The sequence below is a fragment of the Sparus aurata genome, chromosome 22 (genome assembly GCF_900880675.1).
Source record: "Sparus aurata chromosome 22, fSpaAur1.1, whole genome shotgun sequence".
In the NCBI taxonomy this organism is placed as follows: Eukaryota; Metazoa; Chordata; class Actinopteri; order Spariformes; family Sparidae; genus Sparus; species Sparus aurata.
Genome location: NC_044208.1, coordinates 8462418 through 8489379, shown reverse-complemented (window position 1 = coordinate 8489379; position 26962 = coordinate 8462418). Strand labels below are relative to the sequence as shown.

Here is a 26962-nt window from a genome sequence, read left to right as displayed (position 1 = left end):
CTTCTTATCAACCAGCTGACAGGTGTATCTCCTGTTGTGGCCACTCTGAAGCTTCACAGTCAGAGAAGACACACAGTTCTTCTGTCCATGGAACTTGTACCCTTCACCTTCACCAAGCAGCACAGTTTTTGTCTCATCCATCCAGCGGATGCTGATCTGTGGACAGTGATGGAGATGAGTGTATCTGAACAGAGAACACTCTAATGTGACTTCACCGTCCCTCTTTGGATCAGCGTCTGGTGGAGATGGAGAGACTGACAGAAAACAAGAGATAAGTGTTCACTCAGTGTGAAAAATGTCTGGAGGACTTTCTGAACAGGTTTCTCTTCGTCTTTTGTCTTCATTGTGTTACTGCATTCAAATATCAAGGTGTACTAAAATAAATGGGATCAAGACCTTTCAGTGTTGTTTCAACAATACAAATGCCTTCATCAAATGAAAAAGTGAAAGCTGTAAAGAAAATGTATGAGCAGATTGATGTGTGGATCTGTGTAAACTGGGGGAGGGGAACTTTTTACATGACTGAAGGAGCAGGAGCTCTGTGATCATCTTCAAACAGTGAGACATTCAGTTCACTTTGACTATTATGGACATGATCTTCTCTTCCTTAAATGGAAGGATTGTCTCCATATTGACTGGATGAATGATGGCTGCTGCTCATCACTGTTCACCTTCATAAAGACACTGACAGACACCTGTCTGTCTCACTGGTTGTCCCCCTCTAAAAAAGACAAGGAGGAAAATAATGACACTCACCCATCAGAACACTTAGATATGTAGATATATATGTACGAGCATAGTCCTCCTGTCGACAGGTGTAGCGACCAGCATCCTCAGCAGTGATGTTTTTAATGGTCAAAGAGCAGGAAGTGCCCAGACTCAACCTGACAGCTCGGACTGAGTCCATCTTAACTTTTCCTTCTGAAACCTCAGTGATAGTCTGAGACTGATAATCTTTGTTATAAAGCCATTTTAACACCTGGGCATGTTGGATCATAGTGTGATGCTCTGCCACAGGACAGGATGGCATCAGGTCCAGCTCTGCTGTAGAGATATTTTACTTCTCCACTGACACCTGCTGGAAAGAAAAGAACACATGTTCTGTAAGAAATGACACATTACAAATAAAATATCTGCATGGAGACTAAACAGTAAACAACAGTTAACAACTGTAAGGATTTTATTTTATTTGTTGATCAACAAAGAACTGACAAAGATTGTCCAGGTCTGAATTGGGATTTTACATTTACAATGACAGAGAGGGAGTGTGTCACTCTCGGCCCTCTAGTGGTCGTCTTCATATAAGAGACTCATTTTCATTTCAGTCTCAGTTAATCAGTGAATTGTGGCTCTTTAGGATACAGCTTTGTATTATGTGCACTTTTATCATCCTGGTCAATCCATGTAGTATCTGCATCCACTTGTGATGTGAATACTTCAATATTCTATCTCATAGGTGGAGTTTAAAGAAAGCAAAGAGAACACAGAGAGCAAACTGACTATTTGATCATCACTTCCCTGTTCTTCACATCTGCACATCATGAGTCTACATACTTTTAACAAAATGAAAATGATTGACTCATAATTATTATCCTCATCTCACACAACCATCAGCTCATTTACACACCAGAGAGTTTATCAAAGTTTATCAAAGTTTATCAAAGTGTCTTAAAGCAGGAAAAAACTTTTTTCACACTACCATTTACATGAAAATGGAATGAAAATTACAAACGTCTATAAAATCCTGATGAACATTCCAATCAATCAGAAAACATCTTTACCTTCAAACTGAAGCACACAAATAAAGATTAATCCCAGCAGAGACATTTTGTGTCATTCTCTGTCAGCAGGTGGACGTCTTGTGAGGCTTTTCTTCTCTGCAGCAGATCTGTAGGTGATGCTGCAGTTTCCTCTTTGTGGTTGATTAGTGTGTTAAAATTACTTGAGAATTAACACCCACACTGCCAATCATGACAGTTAAACTGAAGTTGCGTCAGTTTATAGTTTACAAAGAAATTCAAATTTAAGAGCATCTGACTAACTGACTTTGACAGACTTCTTCAACAAAATGACTCAAGTAGATCTAATGCATCTCTACACATTCCTCAAGTTAATACACGTAGTTTGTGTTAATACACTTTACACTTCTTCATTTCCTTTTCCATGGAATTGTGAATTATGGTCAGGTGAAAAGCTTTTATCTCCAAACGTCAAGACTCAAAAGGTAATCCTCTTTTGGTTTGATGATGGTTATTTGGTGTAAACCAAAGGAATTCAGTGAGATTTTTATTTTTAGTCCGAGTGACGGAAATGTGTTCAGTTCCATTCTGTCATTTCTGTGGCGCAACCAAAACAGGAAGTGACATTTTTTGTGAGAAACAGAAGGACAAAAGTAACGCTGCGTTCCATCACCCATACTGCCATACTATTTAATATTGCAGGAAAAGATTGAGTTTGCAACAATACAAAGGATGTGAAATGCAGTATGCCAGTGATACCAGGATGTCCTGATACATCCGGTCGCATTTAGCAAAATACAACCCACAATCCCCTGTGCAGCCGAGGATACGTCACGGTGTGTCATGAGAATTTAAATAAAGCTCAGAGAGCACCAACAGACACCACAGTGACACATTAAGTGTGAGTACTATGTTCTCTGTACTGCAGAAGTTTCAGGATGCGACAGATATCAGAGCAGGAGGGTCAAAGTTCAAGGTGCATTAGTTAGTTAGTTAGTTTCATTTATTGTCCACAATGTGGAAATTTGTCTTTGGTCTCATAAAAACAACAAGCAGGATGGCAACAACAACAACAACAACAACAACAACAACAACAACAACACTTACACTCAAACATCTTCAGGGCAAAAAGTAGGAGCAGTGGCAGTTACAAGTGAGGATGCCAACTTTTCCATGTAAACTCCATACTTCGGCGATTAAACTGCTGAGAAGGCACACAGCCAGCCAAAGTAACATGCCGACGCTGAGCTTCATTTTGCCACTAAGAGAATGCGGGCTCGATCGCTTAAAACAACAATAAAACATGAAAATGACAGGAGACGAGACAGACAGGTGAGACACTGGGTCAGCAGCAGAGCCGCGCCCCCGGACAATGTCATTATAAAGCAACACGATCCAATTGTATGTATACTACACGCAACAGCATGTTCTTTGTAAAGGCAGCTGCAGTACGTACTGCAAGGAAAAACAAGAAGTATCTAGTTAGGCTGAACGCTCACAGCAGGTTGTCTCATATGACTTTATTATTTATGGGGCAGGGACAGATACAAGCACCCGTCCATAGAAGGGCTTTTATGAAAATAAGAAACTAAAATATTTGTAATTTAAAAAAAGGCATTAAATCAGGTACAGCACAGCACAATGAAGTTCATGTCTAAAAGCATGACAGCATTTCAAGCATTTGGGACATTTTCCCGCCATGTTACTGGAAACAACAGCAGATATTTTTAATGAGACATGTTGGTGGCAACAAAACTGGATATTTGTGACGTGACATCAGGACAATTCGCAGCCGTGTCTGAGGCGAGAGAGCCAGATAAACCAAACCATGATGTTTTCCTAACTTTGACCAGGTGGGTTTTGTGCCTGAACTTAACAAGAATATTAACACAGCATTGTCACAACACAGAACTGAAAACTTAACAAAGAGAAACTCAAAGTGGCTCCATAAAGAAATTTAAAGTTTCAACATATTTGTGGTTTTGCAGAAATGCACTTTACCAACAGTTATTCTGCCACTTATCTGAAAAACACTGATTAAATCGTGAATCTTTAATCAACTGAAGCTACAAAATAACAGCTTGTTTTTGGAACAGAAACAGTGAAAGTTTTGACATCATTTAAGCTGTAAAATGAACAAACAATGTGTCCCAAACACAGAACGATCATTTTAACTCAAAGCTCGGGTTAGTCATGAAAGATGATGTTGAGGTTGGTGTGGAAGCTGCTGATCAGTCCAGTCTGGTCGCAGCAGGACGTGCTTCATCATTTTCATAGCTGACTTCGTCACCATCCGTACGCACCTGAGAAATACAACACAGCAAATAAGATTGTGACAGCGTTTCTACCAGAGAGTGTGCAGCCTCTGTGCTCACAGAAGGAACAACAGACTGAACTTAAAGTCACATCTTTCATTTTACAAATCATGTGAGTTGTTTCTTTACTCACATTGTTGTCATCATCAGGTGGTTTTCTGTTCCCTGGAGGAGACACAATAAAAAGGAGCATTAAACGTTTTAACTACGATTCATATGAAGCAGTTCTATAAAATGATGGTGTGGATTTCCTCACTTGTGCCTCTGATGACAAGAACAGTGATGACAATCATCAGCATCATTCCTGCAACTCTCAGAGTCCACATGATGGAGCTCAGAGGAACATTTGTGGGATCTGTTGATCAGGATTTTAAAACAACACGTCAGTTAATAAATACAGACAATATTCAACCCCTGCAGGAAGAAAATAACCATGAAGTTACAAATGTTCCTCCTGTGGAAATATTTCATCTTCAGCATGTGAAACTTTGAGAGAGTGTCAGGCTGAGCTTTGTATCTGCTGCATGTTATCTTACCTGGACCAGGTGTGTCTGACTGATCGTCTCCTGTGAGGACAGGTGCTTCTATCTCCACATTGTTCTTCTCATCAACCAGCTTACAGGTGTATCTCCTGTTGTGGCCACTCTGACGCTTCACAGTGAGAGAAGACACACAGTTCTTCTGTCCATGAAACTTGTATCATTCACCTTCACCAAGCAGCACAGTTCTTGTCTCATCCATCCAGCGGATGCTGATCTGTGGACAGTGATGGAGATCAGTGTATCTGAACAGAGAACACTCTAATGTGACTTCACCGTCCCTCTTTGGATCAGCGTCTGGTGGAGATGGAGAGACTGACAGAAAACAAGAGATAAGTGTTCACTCAGTGTGAAAAATGTCTGGAGGACTTTACTACAAGGTCTGAACAAGTTTCTCTTCATCTTTTGTCTTCATTGTTTTACTGCATTCAAATATGAAGGTGTACTGAAATAAATGGAATCAAGACCTTTCAGTGTTGTTTCGACAATACAAATGACTTCATCAAATGAAAAAGTGAAACCTGTAAAGAAAATGTATGAGCAGATTGATGTGTGGATCTGTGTAAACTGGGGGAGGGGAACTTTTTACATGACTGAAGGAGCAGGAGCTCTGTGATCATCTTCAAACAGTGAGACATTCAGTTCACTTTGACTATTATGGACATGATCTTCTCTTCCTTAAATGGAAGGAGTGTCTCCATATTGACTGGATGAATGATGGCTGCTGCTCATCACTGTTCACCTTCATAAAGACACTGACAGACACCTGTCTGTCTCACTGGTTGTCCCCCTCTAAAAAAGACAAGGAGGAAAATAATGACACTCACCTGTCAGAACACTTAGATATGTAGATATATCTGTATGAGCATCTTCCCCCTGCCGACAGATGTAGACACCAGCATCCTCAGCAGTGATGTTTTCAATGGTCAAAGAGCAGGAAGTGTCCAGACTCAACCTGACAGCTCGGACTGAGTCCATCTTAACTTTTCCTTTTGAAACCTCAGTGATAGACTGAGACTGATAACCTTTGCTGTAAAACCATGTAACATTAGAGCATGTTGGATCAGAGTGTGATGCTCTGCCACAGGACAGGATGGCATCAGGTCCAGCTCTGCTGTAGATAAATCTTCCTTCTCCACTGACACCTGCTGGAAAGAAAAGAACACATGTTCTGTAAGAAATGACACATTACAAATAAAAGATCTGCATGGAGACTAAACAGTTAACAACAGTTAAAAACTCTGAGCATTGTATTCTATTCTTTAATCAAGAAAGAACTGACAAAGATTGTCCAGGTCTGAATTGGGATTTTACATTTACAATGACAGAGAGGGAGTGTGTCACTATCGGCCCTCTAGTGGTCGTCTTCATATAAGAGACTCATTTTCATTTCAGTCTCAGTTAATCAGTGAATTGTGGCTCTTTAGGATACAGCTTTGTATCATGTGCACTTTTATCATCCTGTTCAATCCATGTAGTATCTGCATCCAGTTGTGATGTGAATACTTCAATATTCTGTCACATAGGTGGAGTTTAAAGAAAGCAAAGAGAACACAGAGAGCAAACTGACTATTTGATCATCACTTCCCTGTTCTTCACATCTGCACATCATGAGTCTACATACTTTTAACAAAATGAAAATGATTGACTCATAATTATTATCCTCATCTCACACAACCATCAGCTCATTTACACACCAGAGAGTTTATCAAAGTTTATCAAAGTGTCTTAAAGCAGGAAAAAACCTTTTTCCAAACTACTATTTACATGAAAATTGAATGAAAATTACAAACGTCTATAAAATCCTGATGAACATTCCAATCAATAAGAAAACATCTTTACCTTCAAACTGAAGCACAGAAATAAAGATTAATCCCAGCAGAGACATTTTGTGTCATTCTCTGTCAGCAGGCGGACGTCATGTGAGGCTTTTCTTGTCTGCAGCAGATCTGTAGGTGATGCTGCAGTTTCCTCTTTGTGGTTGATTAATGTGTTAAAATAACTTGAGACTTAACACCTACACTGCCCATCATGACAGTTGGGGACACGTCACTTCTGTTTGTTCTAAACAGACTGCACACAACCCTCTTGTGTTTCACAAACTAAAGTTGTGTCAGTTCATAGTTTACAAAGAAATTCCAATTTAAGAGCATCTGACTTCCTGACTGACACCCAAAAACGTAATCCTTTTTGATATCATCTCCCCGTGCTTCCAAAATACATAATCACTTCATAGGTTTTTTTTCTGTTTTTGTTTTCTGTGGTTGTTGTGTTTTTTTCTTCCATTCTGTCATTTCTGTTTAACAACCAACAGAGGACGTGACAAGAAACCAAAAAACAGACGAACAAGAAGAAAAGCCTTTTTAGTATCTTTGTTTAGCATGTTAGCATGTCCATTAGCATGAAACACAGATACAGCTGAGGAAGATAGAAATGTCATTAATCACAAACCAAAATACTTAAAAACTGAATAAAAAACTGAACAAAGCAGACCTCCCGCAAAACACACCCACTTGTCCACAATGCTATGATGGCAGAGGAAGACAACAGACCACAACAGATCAATCATAAATAGAACATGTGTCGAAGGAAGTCAATTTAGCAACTGTGAGCCAAAGACTTTCAACGCCAATCATGTGGTCAAATAAGGGCATTAATGACATCTGTCGGTGTTGGTGTAGTTTGGTGGACTGGATGATTGAATTCTGAAGAAACAAGACATATTGGTATTTGAACAATTTATGAATTCAACAAACAGGAGCCTCAGTGACGTTTGGAAGAACCACTCACAGCCACAACAGCCTGGCACCTCCTCCTCATGCTGGTCACCAGCCTGGTCACACACAGAGCAGGGTTTCTCAGAGACTACCTCCAGAAGTTGGGAGTGGAGAGGACGGAATGACCTGGCAGCAGTCCTGACCTCAACCTCATCCAACACTTCGTTGTTCGTGCCAGAGTGACCAACACAACAACACTGGCTGACTTGCAACAAATGCTGTTTGCAGAATGGGATGTCAACCCACAGCAGTGTGTGACCAGCATGAGGAGGAGGTGCCAGGCGGTCCGGATGTGTGTGGTTCCTCTACTCGCTACTGAAACTCCTGTTTGTTAAATTGATTAATTAAACTGAATAATTGTAAAAATCTGATCAAGCGAGAAAAATTCAGACAAATTATCACTGCCTAGAATCAAAGCAGGTCTTTCTGCTTCTTCCCTGACATCTTTGAAACAGGTCATGAAAAGAATAAGTCTTGTGTGTATGACCCACACAGCCTCAGAACTAGCTACTGTCCTGTAAATCCCCTCAGCTCATAGAATCAATTAGCTCACAAAGCAAATGAGCGATTCCAGTTTTTAAATCTGTAAATCCAATCGGAGACTATACACTAAAATGATGATAAAAATCCAATCAATAACCCTTTTCCCTACTGTCCCCTCTATTTCATTAATGTCAGTAGACATCTTGTTTTACATTTATTAACAATATCAGTCATTTCTTTCTCCTCCACTGCTGTCAGAAACATAAATCTGGGATTCCTTTCTGTAGAATTATCAGGGATTTTTTGGTCCAGCACTCACAAAATATTTATTAAAACCATTTCCCACATTATCCATATTATAATTTACCGTTTATAAATAAATAATAAATAATACTGAGGATAACTCATTTGTTTAGAACCATTTCTGATAATACTATTTAAAATATTGTATTATCATCTAATATGTTACTGTAGTACTCCTTCCTCCATGTCCTTATGATAGTTAACTTATTCTTATATGTCTTGTATTTATTTTCTGCCCCTTTAGTTCTACGTCTTATGAAATCTTTGTATAGTGTATTTTTCTGCTATACTGTCTTATGTGACAATTTGAACCATATTATGATCTGAATATTCTGAAAGAATGCGTCATATGTTTCTATATCCTTTTCCTTATATCATATTTCCCAATTTGTGCCAGTAAATTGTGTTTTAGTGTGTTCATTGATTCCTCCGTCTATTCTAGTTTCTTGACTGGGTGATCTTTTTTGTGTCTAATGTCAGAGATTGTTTAAACTGGAAGATGGTCACTGATATCATTTCCAGTCTGATGATTGGTTAGGGTTATCATCAGGGTAAACCAATCAGAGGCAGAATAGTGGCCCAAGTATGGCAAGCAGATAGCGAGTAAATATATAAGAGGGGGAAAAATTAAAAAGGGGCAATTTATGATTCTCACTGTGAGACATATGAGGGTTAGCATGTGACTGTGTGAAGATGCTCAGTCTCGTGTGGCTCACAGTCGATGCTTGAGCCTTCGCAGCTCTGACTCTGTTTCCAACATGAAAAAGAAAATCTCCAGAGATACACATTTTTACTCGTTTTCACACAAGAAAAAATATTTTTCTCCTTAACACAAACAAACAAAGACATTTTACTGGTTTCACTCAATTCTCCTTGTTATCACAGATGAGGGAAATCATTGAGGAAATATGGAGAAAAAACAGTGCAGATAAGATTTTGAAAATGGATTACCGGGAAATAAAAACTCACACTTGCAAAAAAATTCCATAAATGCTTTAAAAATCAAAAACATAAGAACAATGATTTAGTTTGACTTAACAATGCTCAAACCCAAGCTAAGGCACCACTAGATCCTAAAATATAAATTTCTTGTTACAGCAAGAACATACGTATTCAATATGTTTTTCGCAGTTGAAAAACAAAATACTGAATAAAATATCTGGAAAAACTGAAATGACAACAAGAATGCTCTGCACCTTTGTCACCACTTCTGGTTAATAGACTGTGTCTTTTTAAAAACCATTAAGGGGCTAAGTAATGCAATAAGCAATATTACCTGAGAGGGTGTGCTTTGACGTCATTTGAGCACGACAGTGATGCGGTCCGCAAGCAGCACTGAAGTTCTCAAATGACGTTAAAGCACACCTTCTCAGGTAATATTGCGATTATACAACTAATACCAACAATAATGAAAAGTATGATCAAAATATATCCATGTTGTTGGACAATTTGCTCTCAAATTTTAAAGGTTTTTGCGAGTGTGCGTCGCTGAATGATGGCTGCTGCTCATCACTGTTCACATCATAATGACACTCACCTGTCAGAACACTTAGATATGTAGATATATCTATATAATTAACATATCCCTCCTGCCGACAGGTGTAGAGACCAGCATCCTCAGCAGTGATGTTTTTAATGGTCAAAGAGCAGGAAGTGTCCAGACTCAACCTGACAGCTCAGACTGAGTCCATCTTAACTTTTCCTTCTGAAACCTCCGTGATAGTCTGAGACTGATAATCTTTGTTATAAAACCATGTAACACCTGAGCATGTTGGATCAGGGTATGATTCTCTGCCACAGGACAGAGTGGCATAATGTCCAGCTCTGCTGTAGAGATAGATCTCTTTTCCACTGACATCTGCTGGAAAGAAAAGAACATGATCTGTAAGAAATGACACATTACATATAAAATATCTGCATGGAGACTAAGACCCTGTTTCTACAAGGACGCTTGCAGGTAAAAACGACAAAATATTTTATTGGAAGTGCTTTTCGTTTACACAGTGACAGTGTTTTGGAAGGCTTGAAAACGCAAAAATCTGAAACCACCCTCCAGAGTAGAAAAGTTGAATACACTCCGCCGCAGCATTTCCGTGAACACTGGCAAAACGCAAAACTCGGCTCAGATCTGCTCACGTCACGTACGCGTTTACGTCACATACATGCGCCAGCACAGGGAAATAAACAAACATGTCAGATTATTTCCATGCATCGGACCATCAAGCTGCTCTGGCAGCTCTAATAAAAGTAGAGAAGTCTTTCCACGAAATGTACAGGATATGTACAGATAGTACTACTGAACAGAGAAGGATCTGTAATTACTTCTATCAAATTTTGGATGCACCAATTCGTCGGAGGCGACCCAGGCGGCTTTGGACGAGACCCTAGCCGCCTGGCATGCATACCCAATCGAATTCCACACACTTTTGCGTCACCGTATGCACGCAGATTTCTTTCCGAAAACGCTCGTCTAAATGCGGAATAAAAAGTAAAGACGTGACGCCATTTTGCGTCTTCTGTTCAGACCGTCATCGTGTAAACGTAGCCTAAACTGTTAACAACAGTTAAAGCCCCTGTACGGAGTTTTTAACTGGATATAGAAAAGTATCTGGTTTCTGCTGATGTGTCTCTGTTACCTACAACAGCAAATGAGCCCATCAGCGTGAAGATACGCTTTTTCTAAGTAGTCTAATTCTATACCTCTGAAAGGCATTGGTCGGGTCGGACCACTGACGAAACGATTTACGGCAGTCAGACCGGAACTGACGACATTCAGGATACGGCCAAAGTGATACGGCATAGCTGTTTTGTTGCTACGCTAGCCAGTGCTAACCGAGCTAAAACTTTTGTCATGGCTGATAATGAGACAAAGAAAAGAAAAAGAATTAGAACCGAAGACCAACGAAAGGCAGAGAGGGAATCCGATCGAGCTAGGGCTAAAACACGGATAAACATTGGCGATTCCTTCCAGAGATGGAGAGAGTTGCGGGGCTTGAAGGGAGGGTCGGATCCATAATTCGCCCGATTCCTCCTAGACAGGTTTGTAAATTTTATTTCATTTATGAAATGTAATGCGGGACGTAGTTTACAGCAATACATGAATTCATGTTGTTACAACAAATCTGGCTAACATTACCACTAGATTAGCTCTAGATACTACACTCGTGAAAACGACAACAAACGTCTTAGATCACGCATCCATTTCAGCTGTGTGTATGCCTCAGCCCAGCCGACCTGCAACGATGCATCGGTAATATCCTCTGTCATTATAAATGATTCAGTTTCTTACTTAGAACAAAACATCCATCACAATCACTGTGACTTTGCTGTAACGCTAGCTCTGTAGCACCGTGGGTAATATATATAGCTGGGAAATTGCAGTGCAACAGCAGCATTACTTTGTTTCACCGGCGGCATATTATATTAAGTAGAAATACAAATAGACACATTACCTCGTCCATATGCACGCTGCAGATAGCTGCTAAAAAAAAAAAAAGTTTTCAAAGCAAGTCCCGTCGTCTTTCCGACATTTCCAAAACAAATCTACACGCGCCGGCCAGACAAACGTCTTCACGACAGTGGCTTTAACAAGGGAGAGGGAGTGTGTCACCATCGGCCCTCTAGTGGTCGTCTTCATATAGGAGAGTCATTTTCATTCCAGTCTCAGTTAATCAGTGAATTGTGGCTCTTTAGGATACAGCTTTGTATTATGTGCACTTTTATTATCCTGTTCAATCCATGAAGTATCTGCATCTAGTTGTGATGTGAATGCTTCAATATTCTGTCACATAGGTGGAGTTTAAAGAAGGCAAAGAGAACACAGAGAGCAAACTGACTATCTGATCATCACTTCCCTGTTCTTCACATCTGCATGTCATGAGTCTACATACTTGTAACAATCTGAAAATGAAAATGAACGAAGGTCACGCCTAGAACGGAGCTCCCAGCAGAACAATCCGAAACCACGAAATGTGATAGATTTTACTCTAAAGTGATAAAAGTGTGATCGAGAACCTTCCTTTGGCTTGGTGTAACAAATATAAGTTTAAGATGGCAACAGAGCGAAGTCAACGACCTCCTAGAACACTGCGGAGTAACACTAACAATATGGCGGACATACAGGAGGACATCAAATAAGAAGAAGATAAATGAAGCATGGATACAAAAGTTCTGTCTGCTATCCAAAAATGGATAATGGACGAGCTTGGACATGTTAGTAAGTTACTACTGGTATTGCAAGCTGATATTGACCAAGTTAAAAGGGACAATGTGGGGCTCTGCACGGATGTTAATGGCGTCATATAGTGACTGGAGGCAGCTGAAAGTAGGATATCTGATTTGGAAGGTGAAAACGTTGGCCTTTGGCAAATAGTGGAGAGAAATGTTAAGCTCAGTGCTTGAGGCGGCCCAGCAGGATGCTAACTTTTGGGACAGACGCCCAAATCTGGTTCTGGTTGGCTTGAAAGAGAAGTTGGAAGAGGGCATACCGGAGATATGTGTGAGGAACATCATTGTTGAGGCTCTGGGCATACTGGTGGACCAAACACAGCTGCAGAGAGTGCATCAAGTCCTGGTGGACCAGATGCGGATGAAAGTCGCTCACCCAGACCTATTGTCATCCGCTTCTTGTGTTTCTTGGAGAAGGAGAAAGTGTTTGCTGCCGCAAAACGAAAGTATAGAGAAGGGCAGGGAGTGGAGTGTAAAGGATGCAAGCTTTCTTTTTTCCAAGACCTGCCACAGGAGTGGGCAGAGAAGAGGAAAACCTTTTCGGAGCTTCTCTTTAGTATTACATGGAGGTAGGAGTGAAGGTTTTTGCATTTATGGTTTTAGGTGGATGGTTTTTTCCCACCCATGGATGTTTTTTTTTGGTTTGGTTGGTTTTGTGGCAGAGTGTCATATGTGCAAAATGTGGGGCACATTACATGTTTTTGTTTTTGTTTTTGGTAGGTTTGGCAGTCGGACAACACCCTAAATGATTAGTATGAAGTCATGTGATTGATTGTGTAATGTGTAAGTTTTAGATAACTCAATATGCATGAGTATAAATGGGTTTAAGATATGGTTAATTTGATAAGGTTTATTAGTTGGAATATAAATGGATCACATAACCCTGCTAAAAGGAAGAAATGTAGATCTCAACAAGCAGATGTGGCCCTGTTACAGGAGACACATCTGGTGGATACAGAAATAACTAAATTTAAGACTGGATGGGTGGGACAGGTACATCATAGCTCTTATACTAGCAATAAATGTGGGGTTGCAATACTTATACATAAAAATGTAAATGTTGTCATGTTGAAACAACATAAGGATAATGAAGAGAGGATCATATGTGCTGAAGGTAAAATAAATGGAGTTAAGGTTAATATATGTCATATATAAGCCCCAAATAAGGAGGAGCCGACTTTTTTTCACAAGGTTGATAACATGATTGGGGAAATAGTGGACGGCCACAATATAGTCTCTGGCCATTATAACCAGGTACAAAATGGGGTACAAAAATCCTTCACAAATAGTGTGCTGAGAGACAGAAGAGCCATATATCTAACGATGAGAGACCTTGGTCTAGTGGATACTTGGAGGCTAGTACATCCCAGAGATAGAGAATATATGTTTTATTCAATATGCATAAAAATCACAGACGCTTAGATTATTTTCTGGTAACCAAAGACCTGGTAGAAGGAACAGTAGACTGTACAATTGGACCCATTGCATTAACGGACCATGCTACTGTGCAATGGGGGGTACATTTGGGGTCAGACGTTATTAAATCTAATAGATGGAGGATGAATATGTCATTGCTTCAGGACGAAACTTTTGCCAATTTATTTGGGGATGATTTTAAAATGTGTTTTGACAATAATATAGGATCAACTGAGAGATTAGGTTCAGTGTGGGAGGCCTCTAAGGCTTATATAAGAGGCAAAATAATAGCTCACTCAGGTAAGAAGAAAAAAGACAGTAAAAAATGTTATATGCTATGTTGAGAATGAAAAGTAACTTCTATGAGAGTGGGGAAAGGCCAGTAAATTATTGACTAGGCAATTAAAAAAACAAATGGGGAATTAGTAACAAGCACAAAGGAAATTAATGAGGTATTTAAAGACTTTTATATGAAGCTTTATAAATCAGAAGTAGATCCATCAGAGGAAGCCTTTTTCGCTTATATAAATATCCCAAAACTGTCAGAAGGACAAGTAGCACAGATGGAGGGAGCTATTACCGAAGGAGAAGTTAGAGATGCAATAGCATCACTGAAAACAGGAAAGTCACCGGGCTTAGATAGGATACCAGTTGAATATTATAGGAAATATATTGACTTATTGGCACCCATACTGACAAAAGTGCATAAAGAGTCATTTGATATGGGGCAACTACCAGATGCATTTAATGAGCCTTTAATTACTTTGACCCTGAAGAAGGACAAGGACCCTACAGACCCAGAGAGCTATAGACCCATAAGTTAAATAAATGTTGATGGCAAAATTCTTACTAAAGTGCTTGCTACAAGAATAGAAAGATCTATGCCATATAGTGCATGCAGATCAAGTGGGTTTTATTAAAGGGCGTTCTTCATCAAATAATATTAGGCGGCTGTTGCATCTTATGTGGGCAAGTCGTGATGCAGATACGCCCACTGCAGCGCTCTCGTTGGACGCAGAAAAAGTGTATAAGTAGTACAACTGAGTAGAACTGCCTTAACTTTTTTATACATTGAGGGTGTTTGGATTTGGTGAGGGTTTCATAAAATGGATAAAGAGGCCTGAAACAGGGGGATTCACTGAGTCCGCTGCTCTTCACCATATTTCTAGAACCATTAGCTGTAGCTCTAAGAGCAGATACAGGTACTAAAGGGGTGTGGGGCGGTGGGACAGAACACAAGTTGTTTTTGTATGCTGATGATATTTTGCTGCTTATTTTGGACCCGGTTAATTCTATTCCCATAATCCTAAATAAGATTGAAACCTTTTCTCGAATATCTGGATATAAAATTAATTGGCAGAAATCGGAGATGATGCCTGTATCAAGGTCTTGCACTCAGTCAGAGATCTTTAACTTTCAAAAAGCAAAATCATTTCTCCTGAGTTATTAATGATTTAGATGGATCCTGGTGGGAATGAAATACCTAGAATTAAGGTTAACAGCTGATCTGTCTGATATAATAGAAATTAATCTAATGCCATTACTTCAAGAGATGAAAAATACATTGGAAAGATGGAAGATAATTAATCTCACTTTGTAGGGCAAAATTAATACTATTAAGATGGGGATAGCACCACAATTTCATTATATATCAATGATCCTGTCGGTAATTATTTCTAGTGGCATATACAAGCAATATAATCAAATGGTTAAAGATTATTTGTGGAATGGAAAAAAGCCAAGGATTAATATTAAAAAGCTATATACTACTAGGAAAAATGGGGGCATTTGCCCTTCCGAATGTAGAAATATATATTTAGCTTTGGAATTGGTTAAACTGGTGAGGCATTGGGCTAACAATGATTCTCAACCGGACTGGATGAAGATAGAAATGGCCATGGTGGCTCCCTCCAGACCCATACAGGCTCTTTCTCAGATTAAGGTGGTAGAGGGGGGAAAACATCCCATTCTGAAGCACTCTCAGTGGGTGTGGTCTGAGGTGCATAGGTTGATGGGGAAATCACAGTACAAACATGGGTATTCTTCCATATGGGATAACCCACGTATTGTGATGGGTTAACTTATTTTGTTGGGACCCTCAGCAGAGTAATGGTATATGTGTGATTGATGATCTATATAAGGATCCAGTTTTTAAGTCACATGAGGAGCTAGTGGATCAATTTCTTTTGGAGGGAAAGGGTGAATTTTGGAAATATCTACAACTAAGGAGCAGCATGCAAAGTGTGTTCCCAAGTAACACAACTATAGAGGAATCTAATATGTTAAAAAAAAAAACATTTTTGATTTGCCATATACAATGCATATTGCTTCAATATTTAAAAAAATATATAATGGAACTACAAAGTGTGAATACAAAGAATCTTAGATTAATATGGCATAATATAGTTTCCAAGGTTGGTTGGGCCACTAGGGATATTAGAAGCAAATTTACCCAGTACAAAATCATACATAGATACTACGATACTCTACTATAAGCTTTTCAGAATGGGCTTAGTAGAAGACAAAAGGTGTTGGAAGTGTACGGGAGAAAATGGTACATTTCCACATGCCTTTTGGGAATGTCCTGTGGTATTACCATTCTGGAAAGAAGTATGAAGTAAACTGGGAGATTGGTTGGGGTAAAGGATACCAGAATCTCCACTGTTCTGTCTCCTGGGAGATAGCAGACTTTTGCCACAAGGAGTCAACAAAGGACAGCATGCACTAACAACTACAGGCCTCATCATTGCAGCAGGGCTGATACTGAGGAACTGGAAGAACACATGTATGCCGGGACTCGCAGATTTTACTCAACTGATGACAGAGACTGCATCTTACGAATATTTGATTGCCTGGCCCTGGAAGAACAATGTTAAAGGGAAATTCCATTTAGTATGGAACTATTTCCTATTATATATTAAGGGCTTGATACATTAAGCATATGTTGAAACAAATCGCAGTTAATATAATCACAACAATACAATACAATACAGTGGTACAGAGGAGTGTTGTCCTTTAAAGTTGTAGTTTTAACTGCCTTGTTGTTTTTTTCTTTTTGTTGTCTTTTGTAAGTTATTTGTATTATTTGATGAAAAATAAATAAATACTTTGATGACAGAAACAATCTGAAAATTATTGACCCATAATTATTATCCTCGTCTCACACAACAAGCAGCTCATTTACACACCAGAGAGTTTATAAAAGTGTCTTAAAGCAGGAAAACAGGGACAGGGTAGTGTGGAAAACAGGGATTTTCCACACTACCATTTATCTAATAGGAATGAAAATTACAGACGTCTGTTACAAATCCCGATCAACATTTAAATAAGAAAACAGCTTTACCTTCAAACAGCAATGCAGACAGGCTGAACGGCGGTGGAAAAAGGACAAACTGCATCTATCACTGGGCTGGTTAAGGGACAGTTTGGCTGCTTATCAGAGAGCTGTGAAGGAGGCAAAGTCAGAATATTTGTCCTCTGTTATAGCCAACAGCTATAATCATCCGAGAGTGCTATTTAAAACCATTGACTCTGTTGTAAACCCATGCTCTACTGCCCTGTCCGATGCCTCCTCCACAACCTGTGAAGAGTTTGTCTATTTTTTTATAGACAAAGTGGCATCAGTCAGGCAGAATATCAGTAATATGCTTATGTCCCCTGATGATGTGTGTGTTCCTCCTGCACAATCTGCTGTTTTCGAGCAGTTTGAGACTATTTCTCTTTCATCTCTCACTAAGGTGGTTAGTGGCCTAAAACCCACTAACTGTCCCCTAGACATTATTCCAGCCAAGTTTCTGAAGGAGGTTTTTAGTTCTGTTGGATCAAGTTTGCTGGTTTTTATAAACACCTGTCTTAGCTCAGGGTCTGTCCCAGCTGCCTTCAAACACGCTGTGGTTAGGCCCCTCCTCAAAAAACCACATCTTGACCCCTCTGTGCTGTCCAATTTTAGGCCTGTCTCTCACTTGCCTTTTCTTTCTAAGGTATTGGAAAAAGTTGTTTTTATTCAATTACAAACATTTTTAGAGATTAATTCTGTCCTGGATAAATTTCAGTCTGGCTTCAGATCCCGGCATAGCACCGAGTCAGCACTGTTAAAGGTGCATAATGATATTGCCTTGTCCGTGGACGCTGGGAACCCCGCTGTGCTGGTACTGCTGGACCTCACAGCGGCTTTCGATACAGTCGACCATGCAATCCTTGTATCTCGCTTAGAGCAGTATGCAGGCGTCCGTGGCACCGCCCTCCAATGGTTTAGGTCGTACCTAGCAAATAGGAGTTTCTCTGTAATGATTGGTGACCTCTGCTCCTCACAGGCATCCCTCTCTTGTGGGGTGCCACAAGGCTCTATTCTCGGCCCTATTCTGTTTTCATTGTATATGATACCTCTGGGATCAATTATAAAAAAACACAATCTGTCTTTTCATTTTTATGCTGATGATTTACAGTTATATTTGCCCATGAGACCCAATGAAAACACTGCACTTACTCAGTTACTGGACTGTATCACTGATATAAAACAGTGGCTGGCTCTGAACTTTTTGCACTTGAATGACAGCAAAACCGAATGTATTTTGTTTGGCACGCCATCTATGTCAAATGTTTTAATTACAAACTCTGGGACTCTGGCACCCTTTTTTAAACCACATGTAAAGAATCTTGGGGTAACATTTGACAGTGGGCTCAGATTCGATAAACAGATTAGGTCTGTTGTCAGCACAAGTTTTTTTCAGCTGCGTCTCCTGTCCAAAGTGAAGCCTTTTTTAAGTCGGCAGGACCTCGAGAAGGCGATCCATGCCTTCATAAGTTCAAGACTGGACTATTGTAATGCACTTTATGTCGGCCTCAGCCAGTCTTTAATTTCGCGTCTCCAACTTGTCCAGAACGCTGCTGCCCGATTTTTAACAGGCACGTCCAGGCGTGAACACATTACCCCTGTGCTGTCGTCACTCCAATGGCTTCCAGTTCATTTTAGAATTGATTTTAAACTTTTATTGTTTGCTTTTTACGCCATTAATGGCCTGGCTCCCTCCTACCTGTCAGAGATTTTAACTGTCCGTGATCATGGCAGGGCCCTCCGTTCTTCTGGCCAGCTCCTGTTAGAGGTCCCAAGGTCAAGACTTAAACAGTGGGGCGATCGTTCTTTTGCTGCCACAGCTCCCAGGCTGTGGAACAGACTGCCCCCTGACATTCGCACCACTACTGACCTCAGCCTTTTTAAATCAAAGCTGAAGACACACTTTTTTAGATTGGCATTTAACTCTGACTAAGGTAGTCCTGCTTTTAGGTGTACTTATTTTGCCTGTTTTTTACTTTATGCACTTTTAGAGGGCCTTTAACACCCTGCAGCACTGATAGCAATTTCCTGTGATTTCTTGCAGCACTGTAGCACTTTCTTGTGTTTTATGTGTTGTTTTTATGTATTATTTTTATTGCTTTGATGTAAAGCACTTTGGGTACCGTCTGGATATTGTAAAGGGCTATACAAATAAAATTTGATTGATTGATTGAAACTGAAGCACAGAAATAAAGATTAATCCCAGCAGAGACATTTTGTGTCATTCTCTGTCAGCAGGTGGACGACGTGTGAGGCTTTTCTTCTCTGCAGCAGATCTGTAGGTGATGCTGCAGTTTCCTCTTTGTGGTTGATTACTATGTTAAAATTACTTGAGAAATAGCACCCATCCTGCCAGATCAGAGTTAGACTCACGTCACTTCTGTTCCTCCTAAACAGACTGCACACGACACACCTGTGTGTCACAAACTAAAGTTGTGTCAGTTTATAGTTTACAAAGAAATTCAATTTCAAGAGCATCTGACTTCCTGACTGACAGACTTCTTGGACAAAATGACTCAAGTAGATATAATGCAACTCTACACATGCTCCAGCAAGTGATTCTTCAAATAGACACACAGTTCATTTTCGTTTCCATGGAGTTGTGAAATATAATCAGGTGAAAAGCTTTTATCTCTAAAATTAAACCATCTTTTGGTTTGATGATGGTTATTTGGTGTCAACTGAACGAATTCAATGAGATTTTTTTTCAATTCCATTCTTTCATTTCTGTGGCGCAACCGAAACAGGAAGTGACATTTTTTGTGAGAAACGGAATGACAAAAGTAACGCTGCGTACCATCACCCAGAATATGGCAGGAAAAGATTGAGTTTGCAACAATACAAAGTATGTGAAATGCAGTATGCCAGTAATACCAGGATGTCCTGCTACATCCGGTTGCATTTTTTCAGTATGCGACCCACAATCCTCTGTGCAGCCGAAGATACGTCTCGGTGTGTCATGAGAATATAAACAAAGCCCAGAGAGCACCAACATCTGACAGCTTGCTGACAGATGACAGACACCACAGTGACACATTAAGTGTGAGTACTATGTTCTTTGTACTCCAAGAGCTTGTGTTAAGGCTGCGACAGATATCGGAGCAAGAGGGTCAAAGTTCAAGGTGCATTGTCATTATAAATTAACACGTCCCAATCGTATGTATACTGCACGCAACAGTATGTACTTAGTAAATGCAGCTGCAGTACGTACTGAAAGGAAAAACAAGACGTATGTAGTTAGGCTGAACAATTTGCAGCTGTGTTTGAGGCTGTCAGGTTTCGGTTACAGGGAAAAACTAAGGATAAGGGAGGTGGACCCAAACGCAGTTAAACAGGAGTCAAACAAAAAGCGAGCTTTATATTAAAGCTGAGTACAAAAACCAAAATCAGACAAAACAGGGACGAGAGGCAAAGAAGCAACCAAAAACTAGACAAAGTACAAACCAAATAGCAAAGTTCAAATCAACGGCAAAAGGCAAAACTCAAAATCCAAAAACACATACCATAGACAGGAGCAGACAGGAGCAGGCGCATGAACGAGAGCATGGACGCAGACAGAGGCAAACAGACAGAATACAGACAGAATACAGAGGGAAGAACACATGAGAGACAGTTAAAGGACACATGAGGGCATGGAAAATCAAAACATAAGACACAAGACGTGATACAAAGACATGGAAATCAAATACAAGGAACCACAAGACAAAACCAGACACAAGAACGCAACAAACATGAATCTACAGTCATGACAGAGGCGAGAGAGCCAGATAAACCAAACCTTGATGTTTTCCTAACTTTGACCAGGTGGTCTTTGTGCCTGAACCTAACCAGAACATTAACGCAGCATTGTCACAACGTAAAACTGAAAATTTAACAAAGAGAAACTCAAAGTGGCTCCATAAAGAAATTTAACCTTTTCAACATATTTGTTGTTTTGCAGAAATGTACTTTACCAACAGTTATTCTGCCATTTCTCTGAAAAACACTGATTAAATCGTAAATCTTTAATCAACTGAAACTACAAAATAACAGCTTGTTTTTGGAACAGAAAGTTTTTACATCATTTAAGCTGTAAAATGAACAAACAATGTATCCCAAACACAGAACGATAATTTTAACTCAAAGCTCGGGTTAGTCATGAAAGATGATGTTGAGGTCGGTGTGGAAGCTGCTGATCAGTCCAGTCTGGTCGCAGCAGGACGTGCTTCATCATTTTCATAGCTGACTTCGTCACCATCCGTACACACCTGAGAAATACAACACAGCAAATAAGATTGTGACAGCGTTTCTACCAGAGAGTGTGCAGCCTCTGTGCTCACAGAAGGAACAACAGACTGAACTTAAAGTCACATCTTTCATTTTACAAATCATGTGAATTGTTTCTTTACTCACATTGTTGTCATCATCAGGTGGTTTTGTGTTCCCTGGAGGAGAAACAATAAAAAGGAGCATTAAATATTTAAATACGACTCATATGAACCGGCTTTAAGCTAAAATCACAGTGTGGATTTCCTCACTTGTGCCTCTGATGACAAGAACAGTGATGACAATCATCAGCATCATTCCTGCAACTCTCAGAGTCCACATGATGGAGCTCAGAGGGACATTTGTGGGATCTGTTGAACAGGATTTTAAAACAACATGTCAGTTAATAAATACAGACAATATTTAACCCCTGCAGGACAAAATAACTATGAAGTTACAAATGTTCCTCCTGTGGAAATATTTCATCTTCAACATGTGAAACTTTGAGAGAGTGTCAGGCCGAGCTTTGTATCTGCTGCATGTTATCTTACCTGGACCAGGTGTGTCTGACTGATCGTCTCCTGTGAGGACAGGTGTGTAGTCAGCTTCTATCCCCGCATTGTTCTCCTCATCAACCAGCTGACAGGTGTATCTCCTGTTGTGGCCACTCTGAAGCTTCACAGTGAGAGAAGACACACAGTTCTTCTGTCCATGGAACTTGTACCCTTCACCTTCTCCAAGCAGCACAGTTCTTGTCTCATCCATCCAGCGGATGCTGATCTGTGGACAGTGATGGAGATCAGTGTGTCTGAACAGAGAACACTCTAATGTGACTTCACCGTCCCTCTTTGGATCAGCGTCTGGTGGAGATGGAGAGACTGACAGAAAACAAGAGATAAGTGTTCACTCGGTGTGAAAAATGTCTGGAGGACTTTACTACAAGGTCTGAACAAGTTTCTCTTCATCTTTTGTCTTTATTGTTTTACTGCATTCAAATATGAAGGTGTACTGAAATAAATGGAATCAAGACCTTTCAGTGTTGTTTCAACAATACAAATGACTTCATCAAATGAAAAAGTGAAACCTGTAAAGAAAATGTATGAGCAGATTGATGTGTGGATCTGTGTAAACTGGGGGAGGGGAACTTTTTACATGACTGAAGGAGCAGGAGCTCTGTGATCATCTTCAAACAGTGAGACATTCAGTTCACTTTGACTATTATGGACATGATCTTCTCTTCCTTAAATGGAAGGAGTGTCTCCATATTGACTGGATGAATGATGGCTGCTGCTCATCACTGTTCACCTTCATAAAGACACTGACAGACACCTGTCTGTCTCACTGGTTGTCCCCCTCTAAAAAAGACAAGGAGGAAAATAATGACACTCACCTGTCAGAACACTTAGATATGTAGGTATATCTGTATAATTAACATATCCCCCCTGCCGACAGGTGTAGCGACCAGCATCCTCAGCAGTGATGTTTTCAATGATCAAAGAGCAGGAAGTGTCCAGACTCAACCTGACAGCTCGGACTGAGTCCATCTTAACTTTTCCTTCTGAAACCTCCTTGATAGACTCAGTTTGATCTCTGTCGAAAAACCACTCAACATTAGAGCATGTTGGATCAGAGTGTGATGCTCTGCCACAGGACAGGATGGCATAATGTCCAGCTCTGCTGTAGAGATAGATCTCTTCTCCACTGACACCTGCAGGAAAGAAAAGAACATATGATCTGTAAGAAATGACACATTACATATAAAATATCTGCATGGAGATTAAACAGTGAACAACAGTTAACAAGGGAGAGGGAGAGGGAGTGTGTCACTATCGGCCCTCTAGTGGTCGTCTTCATATAAGAGACTCATTTTCATTTCAGTCTCAGTTAATCAGTGAATTGTGGCTCTTTAGGATACAGCTTTGAATTATGTGCACTTTTATCATCCTGTTCAATCCATGTAGTATCTGCATCCAGTTGTGATGTGAATACTTCAATATTCTGTCACATAGGTGGAGTTTAAAGAAAGCAAAGAGAACACAGAGAGCAAACTGACTATTTGATCATCACTTCCCTGTTCTTCACATCTGCACATCATGAGTCTACATACTTTTAACAAAATGAAAATGATTGACTCATAATTATTATCCACGTAAAATCCTGATCAACATTTAAATCAGAAAACATCTTTACCTTCAAACTGAAGCACAGAAATAAAGAATAATCCCAGCAGAGACATTTTGTGTCATTCTCTGTCAGCAGGCGGACGTCGTCTAAAGCTGTTCTTCTCTGCAGCAGATCTGTAGGTGATGCTGCAGTTAGACTCACGTCACTTCTGTTCCTTCTAAACAGACTGCACACGACACACCTGTGTGTCACAAACTGAAGTTGTGTAAATTTATAGCTTACAAAGAAATTCCAATTTAAGAGCATCTGACTTCCTGACTTTGACAGACTTCTTGACCCAAAACGTAAATGCTCAAATTCCATTCTATCATTTCTGTGGTACCAAGAGAGGAAGTGACATGTTTTGTGAGAAAAACAGAGGAACAAGATGAAGAGCCATGTTGGCATATTTGTTTAGCATGTTAGCGTGCCCATTAGTAGTAAACACAGACACAGCTAGGGATGATGGAAATATTAATTAATCATAAACCAAAATACAAAAAAAAAGGGCCAAGCTGCAGCTTTGCAGACTAAACAAACCAGGTCTCCTAGGAAATACACCTACTCGTCTACCATGCTATGATAGCAGAGGAAGACGACAGACCACAACAGATGAATCATAAATAGAACAAGTGTCTAAGGTAGTCATTTTAGCAACTGTGAGCTAAAGACTTTCAATGCCAATCATGTGGTCAAATAAGGGTATTTAATTAATACATTAAAAGGAATTATTGTAAAATCTGATAAAGCAAGAACAATTCGACAAATCATCACTGCCCAGAATGAAAACTGGTCTTTCTGCGTCTTCCCTGACATCTTTGAAACAATATGGCAACAGGATCCCAATCATATATAATAATAAGTGTTGTGTGTATGACCCACACAGCCTCAAAAAAAAAAACTAGCTACTGTCCTGTAAATCCCCTTAGCTCATAGGATCAACTAGCTCACAAGCAAATGAGTGACTCCTGTTTAAATGTACCGGTTTGGAATGACGAGCTGTAGATGTATGTTGGTGGTTCTGAAATCCAAACAATAACCATTTTCACTACTGTCCCCTCTATTTCATTAAAGTTAGTAGATGTCTTGTTTTACATTTATTAACAACATCATTAGTTTCTTTCTCTTTCATTGCTGTCAGAAACATAAATATGGGATTCCTTTCTATAGAATTATCAGGGATTTTTTACACCAAGTTTTGTCCAACACTCACAAAATATTTATTAAAGCCATTTGCCACATTATCCATATTATAATTTATCATCATCAATACTGAGGATAACTTATTTGTAAAGAACCGTTTCTAATAATACTGTTTAATATATTCCAGAGTCCTTTAACATTAATTCTATTTAACCATCTAATATTTTACTGTAGTAGTCCTTTCTAAATCTCCCTATAATATTACTTAACTTATTCTTATATGTCTTGTATTTATTTTCTGCCCCTTTACTTCTCAGTCTTATGAAATCTTTGTATAATGTATTTTTCTTCTTGCAGGTGTTTTGTAACCCCCTGGGGATCCACAGATGATCTCTGTATTTATGTTTTCTGCGATATTGTTTTATGGGACAATTTGAATCTTATAATGATCCAAATATTCTTAAGAATATTTCATATGTTGCAATATCATTTTCCTTACATCATATTTCCGATTTGGGCCAGTAAATTGCGTTTTGGTGAGATCATTGATTCCTCCATCCTCATTTGTCTGTATTCTGGTCTCTTAACCGGGTGATCCTTTTTGTGTTTAATGCCATGACTGCTTATTGTATGGTTTTCTATGTCTTTAGTGAATGTGTTTTTACAATTTGGTAAGGAGATGAGGACCCAAATGCAGCAAACACATGGAAGTCACGATTTATTAAACAAAAGCTGAATGATACACAAAAATCAAAGTGTAGGAGGTACACTATTAAATAACAAATAACTGACAGATGGTTATATATGTTTATTAACTAAATAATTCAGAGTAAATGAGTGAGATGACAATTTAGACGAACAACAACAGATAACAGAAAATGTAGAGATTGTAATGAGTAAAGTAATAAGGTTATGTAATCACGGGCAGATGGTGAAATTACAGGTTGGGTTTTTATATTAAATATTATGTGAGTAAATTTTAATATTTAAAGGTACAATATGTAAGAAATCTAAAGCAACTGGCCGTAAAATCATCCTAATATGTCACAGAGACTCAGGAATAATGTTCATATAACATACGGAACTCACCAACAACAACAGTACAGCCAAAATATTCGCATTAAAAAAAATCTTTTGCAGACCGCAAATCATGTTGATGTTTTGAAATTATGTTTTGGCATGTGGCCCCACCCACCGCCGTCTACAAATCATTACAGTCAGTAGAGTCTCAGCTGCCGAGCAACCACCGGTTGCCAGTTCCAACTGAGCTACAATGGCGGAGGCAACGAAATCTAAAAGACCTCATTATGAATCACAAAAACGCCGAGATAAAATTTGAGACAAAGCGAGGGTCTATATAGGAGATGCATTTGAACAGTGGAGACAGTTGAAAGCTGAGAGGAATTTGAAAATGGATGCAGAATTGGTTACTCTTCTCCTAGACAGGTAAGTTAAGCTTGGCTAACTAAGTTAGCATCATAGCTTGAGGATTCGCCGCAGTATTATGAATTTGAGTGTAGTTACCGTTTTTGGCCACATTCTTACATATGGCTCCTTTAACAAGACCTTAAGCAAATTTCTCATTAGCTCAAAAGACTTTCAATTTTAGAGTTGTAAGGGCTCTTACTGGAGGAAGTTCAAAATGTAATGTTATTAAAACAAAATGTTTGAATATGTTCCAAATGTTAAAAAGTGAAAAATAAAAATAAGTCAGACATGAAATCGTTCTTGTGTGTACAATGCAAATCATAACATTGATGATTTTTCTTAACAAAAATGAGAGAAATGGCACAAAAACACATTGATTCAAATATGGGTCATTTTTGACCCACTTATGGAAGCGTGTAGGGTCCAATCACTCATGCATCTTAGGGTTAACAGGTTAAGTAATTGCCACATTTCTTCTATCAGCACAGCAAAGCTACACAAGCTAGAAGCAAATACTAATATTTAACATTTAATAAGAACACTGTGGCACAAACTGTCCACTTTCTAAAAGGCAGAAAACACTGGTAGTTTTTCTGACTACGACATTATAACTGTAAGTTTCATTCCCTCTGATTCATTTTGGCTCGCTGACGTAGCTGTAGAGGCAGCTGGGATCATCGTCTGCTTCTGTCTTCACTGCAGTCTTGACTGTTGAATAAGTGACTTTCTCTTCCTCTTTCACCTGTGTGACACAAATTAGAGCTTTTACATCATTTACAATTTTAATTTTTTTTTTTTGGGGGGGGGGGGGGGGGGGGTGTTAAAGGGAAAACTAAAAGGTAAACCCAAA

The 26962-nt window shown here is 39.4% G+C and overlaps 1 protein-coding gene across 1 annotated transcript; it reads right to left on the bottom strand.

Annotated features, from left to right (window-relative positions):
- Window positions 1–3239: 3239 nt before the first annotated feature.
- Window positions 3240–23644, bottom strand: LOC115573507 (uncharacterized). The gene is made up of 7 exons (XM_030404272.1): window positions 23569–23644; window positions 22769–23086; window positions 21960–22256; window positions 4591–4620; window positions 4311–4409; window positions 4188–4219; window positions 3240–4042 (listed from the first exon to the last, which is right to left on the bottom strand). Exons 1-7 carry the CDS (start codon window positions 23612–23614, stop codon window positions 3971–3973), a joined length of 894 nt encoding a protein of 297 aa, XP_030260132.1. The 5' UTR covers window positions 23615–23644; the 3' UTR covers window positions 3240–3970.
- Window positions 23645–26962: the final 3318 nt, after the last annotated feature.